General features: G+C 34.3%; 1 protein-coding gene across 3 annotated transcripts; it reads right to left on the bottom strand.

The window, feature by feature from the left end:
* LOC124911103 lies at nt 1-10202 on the bottom strand. Of its 3 annotated transcripts, XR_007096576.1 has the most exons (8): nt 9892-10202; nt 8533-9013; nt 8181-8413; nt 7047-8098; nt 6903-6953; nt 2854-2966; nt 1963-2051; nt 1-273 (listed from the first exon to the last, which is right to left on the bottom strand). XR_007096576.1 is itself a non-coding variant. In XM_047451548.1 (5 exons), exons 1-5 carry the CDS (start codon nt 10178-10180, stop codon nt 6924-6926), a joined length of 2085 nt encoding a protein of 694 aa, XP_047307504.1. In that variant the 5' UTR covers nt 10181-10202; the 3' UTR covers nt 6764-6923. The 3 variants fall into 3 exon arrangements, 1 of the variants encoding a protein (XP_047307504.1); XR_007096575.1 differs by lacking the exon at nt 1963-2051; XM_047451548.1 differs by lacking the exons at nt 1-273; nt 1963-2051; nt 2854-2966 and having other exon boundaries at nt 6764-6953.
* Between the last annotated feature and the right edge of the window lie 339 nt (nt 10203-10541).

The following is a 10541-nucleotide window of genomic DNA, read 5'->3' on the forward strand; positions in this document are numbered from 1 at the left end:
TTTCAGAAATCTGTTACTTTTGCTTCATTTTTTTTCCACTAGGTCCCGTATAATGCCTTCTCATTCATCATTGTAAACACATATTAACTACTTTGGAGCGTCCATCCGCACAAACACTAAAAAAAGTCATGTAAAAATGACGTACCTCAAAATTGTGCCCCAGGTTAGATGTATATATTTGCAATTTTTGTACACTCCCAAGACCAATTAGCAAATGTAATATTGACCTCAAATCAATCCAAAATTCCAAATGTTCTGGCTCCAAGATAGTATCTGTCAAGAAAAGGCCAAGTGCTGATGTCAATAGCCAAACTTACACAAACGATATAAGAAACCAAGCAAACAAGGACAACAGCAGCATAAATAACTGGGTTGTTTGCAAAATTATTAAGAAAAATATTAAGGTAATGTTTGATAATGCATCTTATAACTTAATCAAAATAACTATATGCTTATTTAGAGATAATTGTTATATAAAAGTACTTAATTGTTCAGATTTAAATCAGAGCGATTAAAAGACAACTTCAATCACTGAAAGTAATCAGATTATGTCTATAAGGGTAAAACAGTCTTTAACTATATTATCAAACCAGCGTGTGTATCAAGTACTTAAAATTTTCAATATTTTTGTTTGGTTTATTCAGCATTTAGGTTCCCAGATACTTAACTCTTCAACATTTAAACACTTATTTGAGAATGCCTATGCAATAAGCAAGGCCTAAGATTAATGACACAATTATCCAATAATCATGTGAACATCAGTTAGTGCTTTTATCCTTTAGGTATATATACTTTGCCTCACTTCATCTTCAAAATGTCTATTTTTTTCTTCTTGTTTTAGGTATATACACATCCAATGGATCCCACGAATCAACTAAAGCCTAAACTCATACATGGGCATAGCAAAGTGGAGACCTAAGAACCAAACAAGCTTCTCAAAATGGTCATTGTCAAAAGGACACTTCTGATAGAGATAAGTTTCAAAGTCTGATTATAAGCCATCTCAAATAAAGTGCAAAGGTTAACCATAGAAGAATTAGAATAGGAATAGCAGACATCTTGCCAAAAAGTCCAAGCCCAGAATCCTGCATACTAAACATGACACTTTTTTTTTCTTTTTTTAATCTGTAAAATAAAGATTGAAACAAGAAGAGAAATAGGAATCAACAGGAAAAACGCAAAATCTTTGGTATGGGCTCAGTGGAACCAGAAGAACAAACCTAAAAGCCATCAGTAAAAAACACAAGAAAAAAGGAGAAACACAGCAAACACTATGATAGGATATTAATATCTGAGAAGAGAATATTGTTCCATAATAAATGATTAACACAATTTTTGAATTATGGTTATGGTTGTATGGGCCTTAGTGCAAAAGGTACCCATGAAGGTATATAAGCTATTAGCCCACTCTTACAAGGAGTTCACATTTACTGTGATTTCCGATGTGGGACATCATATTAGTGTTTTCTTTTTAGCTACAATTTTAACATTATAAACTTAACCCTAATCTTACCCAGTATATAAAATGGCTCATGAACTTAGAGAATAATAACTTGTGACAATGCTTCCCTCTCCCCGCGAAAACTTGGTCATAGCCGCGGTTGACATCGACGACAGTGTCGTCGTTGATATCACACGAGCGAAGAAAAAAGGTTTGAAAGAACTAGAGTTAGGGCCTGGATCGTATTCTTTGAGACTTCTTAATGTTAAAATATTAGCATTTGGTCAAAGAAACACTTTAATCTTACACAAATATTTCAGTTGGTCAACGTCTTTGCTTTAGATGGTAGATCTAACATGTTTTAGTTCTGGATATCAAGATGAACCTTCACTTTAATATAAAGCATTGGACTTCCAGCTAGTTTCCTAAAACATTTTTCTTTACTCTAGTGCAATCTAATTTCACTTGCAAATATTGAATGATCAAAAGAACATCTTTTAGCAAGTTTTGAAACCCATAACTAATTTCTAGCCATATTTTCCAACTTATCCTTGAAGAGCTTGCAAGATTCTCCTGTGTCTCTTTTTCCTCTTTTGAATTTTCTTATGACCTGTAATATAATATTGTGTTTAAGTTATCAGCAACAGAACAATGGTTATTTATGCTGTTACAGAATTAGGACACCTTAGATAAATGTCAACGTTCCATGTAGAAAAGGAAATATAGGAACTATATCTGAGTTTTGTAAATAGGCCTTGTGATTGTGTGTGTATTTTAGTTAAATGCAGTTTTGTGAGTTCATAAATCACTATAATACGTAAGTAAAGTAGGGTTGACAACTAGAAGAGTTAGGTGCTACTTTAGCCATAGTTTTAGCTTTGATTAGAGGTCTGGAAGAATGGTTAAGTCATAAAATGTTACAATGTTTTCATCTATCGATGGGACATTGTATTGGATGATTTCTCTACAGATTAACTCTGCCTTCAAGTAAGAGAATGTCTGACATCATGACTATACATACATTTTCATTTATAATCATGGTGATTGATACTTACAAAGTAGTTCAACATTTAACATCGTTTTCCAAATCTGTTGTATTGTTCTCATTGCTCTCTTTTGGATTTGTTCTAGTGAACCAGGAGCAGGTTTATGCATCACTTTGGATTAGATACTAGATACCTATGAAGAGGGGATAAACTTCACTAAGCAGAGTCATGCCCTTAATCTTTCTTGCTTTATTATCCTTGTGACCAGAAAGTAACGTATGGCTCAGTTAAGATATTGAGCTCATTCTTTTTACTTTTTCCTATGATTTGCACAGATAGATAGTGATCATGATGTTATTTCAGTTTATATTCCAGTTTATGTTCTTCACTTTGATAACCTTTTTATGCTTCTTTGCAAATGGATACCTGATAAATGTGCTACAGAAACTGAGTTTGCACCCTGAGAATGTTGATTCTTCAGGCCACTTCATGATTAGTTAATGACTTCCATATCTGCTTCCCGGAGCCTTATATAAAATCTGAAATGATGCTGTAGTTAATTGAATAAGCAGTCACCCAGATTATGATATTCTCCAAGTTTTTAGTCGTAAATGGTAGATAATAACTAAATAATATGTACTTATATAATCTTGAGGAAATTAGAGGGTAAATTGTGTGTTAATCTTATTAGGGTCATGCCCTTTAAATACTAATGCACAATGTAGGTGGAGACTCATAACTCAGTGATAGAGCGTAAGAACTCATGTCCTCAAGGTCATGGGTTCGAGTCTTCACCTCGGACCATTTAAAAAAAACTAATTCACAATGTACGCAAGGGTTCTAGGATAGATTTTTTTTACCCTAGAATGATGGGATATTTTATGATATTATCTATCAATATATAGCCACTTATTAATAAGATAATTGCTTTTAAATTTATTATGTTAAGCCAATATTAATTTAACAACAAGATAGATTAATGCTTCAACATTCCACCTTGCAACTTAGCACTTCAAATCTCGTTGGTGCAAGAGATTTGATTATACTATCTGTATTCTGATATGCTGTTTGAATGTAAGAGACTAAAATTTATTTGCTCCAAATGAAAGTGTGTCAATTTCCACATGCATGTTATGTGGATTGGGTTAACCATGCAAATATGAGACTGATTATCACAATGAATAAGAGTTGGAGAGTTTCCCTGACTCCCAATTCTTCTTAAAGTCTTTCCAGCTATTCATAAGGTTATTTCGGTGTATATTCCAGTTTATGTTCTTCACTGATCAAGGTTAGGACTAAAGAAACTGGGTTCAGTCAAATTATCTTATAGGGTAATTGATTTAGATACTTGTGTTTGCATCCTGAGAATGTTGATTCTTCAGGTCACTTCAAGATTAGTAAATGCCCTCCATATCTGCGTCCCGGAGCCTTGAAAAAAGTTAAAATGGTGTTGTACTTAATTGAACACGCAGTCACCTAGATTTCATAGCAAATGTCACCCAGATTCTGATATCCTTGAATTTTTAGTCATAACTGGTGATGGATAATCAATTAACGAGCATATTTAGAAACTGGTATTTTGTTCCAAACTTGGTCACAATCACTATCTCATTGGAAAAAAATTAAGTTAAAATTAGAAGTGATTATTTTTTCGTTTAGTATAAGATTCTTTTCTTGAGTATGATCCAGATTATACATAAGGTGATTTTTGGCTTCATCTGGTATAAAAGATAATAGTGTGGTTTTTGATTTAGTTTGGTACAAAGATTATTTTATGGATAATGATCCAAATTGTTTTGTGTGATTTTTGGCAAATATAACCAATATAAATTTTACCTGAGCATAAAATATGATAATTAATATGCTCCAATATGAACTTGTATAATCTCAAGCAACTCTTCCAAGCATATTGAATAATAATGTGTCAGGCGTAAGAAAGTTAGAGAGTTGTTAGTATTATTAGTTTGTTAATATGTATGGTAATGATCTGTTAATAGTTGTTAGTCTGGTAGGAAGCTAAGTTGTTAGTATAGTTGTATAAACAGAGGAGAAGTTAATTTTTCGGAAAAATAGAAAAGAAATGAAGTGGAGAAGGTAATTAATTGGGATATGAATGTACAGTAGTAAAGGCTGAATCTCTCTCCTAGTTCGATCTAGAGTCTCATCTGTCTTCTCTTTTGTCTCATCTCCTCTCTAGTTTTATACATGCTACATAATCTTATAGATAGTTAAGGTCCTTAAGCATTCACGCACATGTCCATTTCCAAGATGTTACAATCATAGCATATTCAGACTTATATATTATGTCATATGGGTCATTTTTATGTAATAATTATGTCCACCAAGAGTAGTACATAATTGGAAAGATTAGGCTAATGTTTATCCTGTTGAAATTGTAGCACAAACACTAATGTCTCATATATTTCATATCATCTATTCAGGTTTTCTCCAAGCTTCTCATTTAAGGATTTAGTCCATTCATTTCCCATCTCTTCTTCTAATCTATTATCCCATCTCTTTGTTAGCCTTCACATATATGTGTTACTTGGGCCCAATTCAACTTTGAGCTCTATTACGTCACATGAGCAGATTCAAAGCAAACCAATCTTTTAGCATAAGTTTGGATCAAAATTAACAACTAAAGATTTGGCATCACCACTACAGAAACTCCACCGTTGTACATCTACAACACTTCAAAGCAGACAACGTCAATCTAGTGGACCCCATTTTGCAGACACTCCGCGGCGTCTCTCTGTATGAGTCTCAATATGGACCATTTGATTGTCGATTATCTTCAAAGCCACTCATTTTTTAGTTAAATTAAGTACTTTAAGGTCTTACCTAAGGGTAGCATGTGAAAAAGGATCTTATCTATGAGATCAAAAGTCTCAAGTTTGATTTCTCACTAGGAATACTCTGATTTAAATGAATGGTCATGGTAATGGGGGTTGTGCTAGCCTCCCCGGGAAATAAACTTTGATCACACAAAAAAAAGCACTTTGAGCATCTTCATCAATTGGCTGAATCAAGCAACTCACAGGTCTCCTTGGACTGAAGAATATGTTGCCTAGTTTATGTTGTTTGATTGGATTTTTTGGTTATAATTTATGGCAAACAATGTCATAAATTGTGCTTATTTGGTTCCTTACGTGTTTGCAGAGTCTCTAATGAAAAAGCGACTCACTCTTCAAAAATAAAAGATAAAAGTTTAGTTGAGATATTTTAGGGATTTTTATTTATTTTAATTAAGGAAAATCAACTAACTTCTAGAGTATAAATAGGTATAACCATCAAAGTAAAATATCAAAATCATCTCTTCTCCTTTTAGGGGCAACTTATCGATCAAACTCATTTGGGATCGGTCCTTATAAATTCATAGTGAAAGATATTTTTTTTTGCACATGAAGATGGTTGATTCGGTGTCGCTTGCTCCCGACTTTTCTCTAAGATGTCATTGGACATCTTTCGTTGGAGTGACATGGATAAGTTTAGTGTTGGTCAATACTAGACACTCTTGAACAAATGTGGAACGGAACTTTCCCTACAATCATGTTTGTTTTGACAAGGTACCGTCCAAATTATCTTATTTGGATGGTGCGCTCTTCTTAGAGGTATCGTTATCTAAGTTGTAAACGGAGAGGTATTATCATTACCCCTAGATGCAATAGGGATAAGGGTGCCTTACATTTTGATTCACTACCATTTTGTTCACAATATTAAAGGGGGCTCTTGGAACTCGTTGGTCCATCTTAAAGGGAGGCTTGAATTGGGATGTGAAAATCAATGCGTCTCCACAAAAAATGATTATTCATCCTCATGAGTTTCTAATGGATCATCTTGATATAGAGAAATAGAAGAATCTTTGATAATAAGGCTTGAGGAACTCATATGAACTTGAGTTCCATCTTCTTGACCTTGGTTGAGGTTAGGACCGGGTCCATCTTCTTGACCTTGGTTGAGGTTAGGACCGGGTCCCCTTGCTTTTCGTTTGATGATATTGTAGACTTGAAAACACAACGATTGATCTATGATATTGTGGACTTGAAGACACGAGGATTGTTAGTTTTTCTTTATTTTTTGTTTCTCCGGTCGTTTTTGTTCAAACACCTTATATTTATTTTGTCTCTAACCTCTTTCCAAAATAATAATAAAAAGATTATGATGCTTTTAGCAAGGTGTTCTCACTCAGCGTTATTCATGAGTGAACTTGTACTTCAGCCAGCCTATGTTACCCACAATATTCATAACTTGAGTTTGGATATTATGTTGTCAATGAAACTAACAGTGTTGAGAACAAAAACTAGATTCAAGGCCCCATATAGCATGAAACAAAAAATGAAGAAAACATTTGTCATCCATAAATAAATTATTTAATACAATCCTTAATATTCATAAGAAAGCTGAGTTCTATTGGTTTACAGTTACGAAAGGAGAGCAAAAACAAACAGTAAACCACAAAAGGATGGATGGTATACCGTACAGGAGGGAGCAAGAACTCAAGAATTTCCATATTTGATAATGTATCCCTGAAAGTAAAAGTATTAATATCAGATGCTAGGGTTTGGCTAAGGGAAGATGCTTTAGTAGTTTATAGCATAACACTAAAATAAGACACTTACCGCAACAAGCTTTGACAATGTCGGTTGGCGTGCAGAAAGATATTGTTTAACTGAGTCCTCTGTTCTAGGAAATTCAATTTTTTTTATTGTGCTAAGGAACTTTTCAACTGTACATTTTACTATTACTTTGTGAACAGTCTTCGTTAGACGACCTTCACGCCAGGTTGGCTTAACCAGTTCCTTCGTAAATTCTACAAGTGCTTCTCGGAAATATTTCTGGATTTTTAACTCCTGATCATTATTTTTCCTCTCACCAACGGCCATTTCAATAATAGGTCTTTTGGTATCATCTTTCGATGTCATGTCTCCTCCTTTGTCCTTAATAGATATGCCAGAAGTTTTCTCATCTTTAACAAAAGAAACTTTTTGTGGCCCAGCATGGGAACTGCTAGTGTCCTCTTTTTCATTCAAGAACAACTCCCGCCCATCGATGTTTTTGTTTGACAGATTGTTACTGAAACTATGATGTTTAGAGGAAATATTTCTCTCAGAGCCAGACTGAGGGTCAACTGTATTTGGAAATCGATTATCAACATCTCTATTCTCATGTGAATTTGAGATTGTTATCTCCGGCCTGTAAGAAGTTCCTGAAAGCATTTGTTTTTCAACGTGGTCACAAATGGGATCATAGAGACTTCCCCTCAACAAACTTCTGGTGATGGAAAATGTTGGTTGAAAAGGGACTGATGGTTCCCAATTATAAGGAGGTACTTCCAATTTAAAGCTATCAATATTGTTGACTGTACTTTTATATTCCTTCAACTCCGATGGATTAAAATGGAAATCAGACTGTGTTACAGTACTCATCCTATGAAAGTTAGGCCCCATGCTTCTAGATGCATCTGATGGTACAAATCCAGTCGTATCTTTCATAAGAGTTGAATCTTGTCTTTGGAAGGACAATGTATTTTCACTAAATTGGTGTTGTGTTGTGCTTCCTCCATGCTCAATAGATGGGATTCTTTCCAAAATAAATGAACCATGGGCAACAGGAGGAACTGCTGCATTAGAAAACTCAGAAGATCCTGATCTTCCAAAACCATCTCTTGTATCTAGCACAAAGGTATCGACTATGTTATCACATCTAAAAGAATTTTTCAAGGAAATCATTGCTCTAAAGGAAATAGGTATTACCTCCATTAGCAATAGCCTGCAATTCTTTTTTATCCATATTGGACTCAACAGTTCCCTTAGACTTCTGCTCAATCGCATATGGATGATCTTCTACATGCCGGAATGCACATAATCTCCCTTTAATGCACCAACCCAGAGCAAAGAAGTCACATGGTAGAGTTGATCTTTTGTTTCCATCCTTAAACTCAGCTGCTGGTGATGAACTTCGAGGCCTTATCTCGCAAACTTGCAATCTGAAAGATTGAGCATCTATATAAAAAAGGGATGTGGATATTGGCAAATAAACTACCACTTCAAACCAGACAACATTATATTCTATAATAGATAGCAACAATATCGGTACTACTCTTACCCTGAGTGTGTACTCATTGGCTGGACTTTTGCACTAAGGCCCATAACGGCATAAGACTCTTTAAAAAGACCTTCATTCCTAAAGATCGCAGAATTCACTACTCCAACAGAAGAGGGAAGGGGATCAATGGCATTGGCAACCATATTCTGACGACACCCATATAAAGAAGTTTGAACACCTTCATCCACAGTATCATCTCTAGATTCCTCCCTTTCTTGCATGGCTTCAGAGTTCTTGTTCTCACCAGCAAAAGTTTGAAGTCCACTTCCTTGAAAAGCAAGATGTTGCTTCATATTTGAACATCCGTTTATATTGATCACAGATGGGTCCTCCTTTTGTCTTATTTCATCAACACTAGAAGTCTCGGGCTTCGCAATTAAACTTTCATGTTCAAGGTATGCTACTGGTGCAGTTTCTGTAGCAATTTCAGCATTAACAGAATCTGGTCTCAAGTTTTCTTCATGCCTCGTGAACTGGTCATCTACAAGAATAAAAGATGAAATAAGAAAAGGTGGATCAGCATAATCCCCTCCAAAGGAATTTTCATTCTAACATAACAAGAATCCTATCGTCCTCAAGATATTAGTCAAATTACTTTTAAAATACAGAGGTCTCAGGTTCAATTTCACACCATGAACATCCTGATTTAAGTGAGGGGTTGTGATAGCCTCTTCCCAAAAATTAAACCCCGGTTCCAAAAGATAATAATAATAATTGGATAAGAGATTCACAAACTCTACGGCGCGAACTAAGACGGGCGAAAGGGAGTCAAGCCTAATCATGCTAGTGAAGCATTCGCCAAGAGAGTTTAGCTCCAAATTGACCACAGTTTGTTTGATTTGGAGCTCTGAGTTTCTGTTTAGAAACTTTACATTTTTTGATGTTTTACTTCCGATTTCTTTGATTAACTCGTGACAAACAATGTCACGACTTGTTTTTGTAATGGATTGGTTTTCTCACGGTATATGCAAATTTCGCATTTACCGTGGTTCAATGAAAAAGAATCCAACTTTTTCAAAAATAATATCATCCAACTTAAACTATAGAGGATCCCTAAAGTCAGAAATAAACATCTAATTGCATTTCAAAGAAACTCAAATTTTGAACTCATTCATTAGGGAATCAAATGCACAAGTAATCAGATGCAATCAGTCAACACCAATAGTTAAATCACATTACACACATGATCCCATTATACAAAAACTTCAAATAAACACCAGTAATAAATTTTCAAACCAAGATATAGAATCAAAAGCAATATTCACAAAGATCATACAAGTAATAAAGAATTCATTAAGTTATAATTGAAACCCAGCATTGTTAACATGAAAAAGAAAAGATATTTAAGTAAGAACTAACCTTTAAGATCGATTGGTGAATCTGACAGTTCTTCATCGATTTCTTCCTCCTCCTCTTCTTCCACCTCCTCCTCCTCCTCTTCTTCAACCTCCTCCTCCTCTTCAATCTCCATATCCTCTTCAACCTCCATCTCCTCTTCGACCTCCTCCTCCTCCTCCTCGTCCTCCTCAACTTCCACCTCTATCTCCTCGTATTCAACATCTTCGTCTTCATCGCTACCAAAACCTTCGGCGATTGAATCGCTCAAAGATCGGCGATCATCAGGATCAGGCACGGCCGAGAATTGCATTTTTGCTTGAACCCTTAGAAACGGCCTAAGCGTGAAGAAGTAAATATTTCTATCAATTTTATGTCTTTTATTATAAATTTTTAGATTGACTCAATTTGGAAATATATTTTTTATTATTTTTTTAACTATTTTAGTTTTTAAAAAAGTATAGAAAAATAATTTTACCTTTTTAGGATATGTATAAATCAATTAAAAGTGCTTTAGTTTGTTTAAAAGTTTTTTAAATAATTAATTTTTTATATTAAAATTAATTATAATATAAATTAAACTATTTTATAAATATTATAAAGATTTAGATTATTAACAAATTATTATTGATTTAATTTTTTTCCCTTTTTTACTTATAAGATTACAATAATTC

The sequence above is a fragment of the Impatiens glandulifera genome, chromosome 8 (assembly GCF_907164915.1).
Source record: "Impatiens glandulifera chromosome 8, dImpGla2.1, whole genome shotgun sequence".
NCBI lineage: Eukaryota > Viridiplantae > Streptophyta > Magnoliopsida > Ericales > Balsaminaceae > Impatiens > Impatiens glandulifera.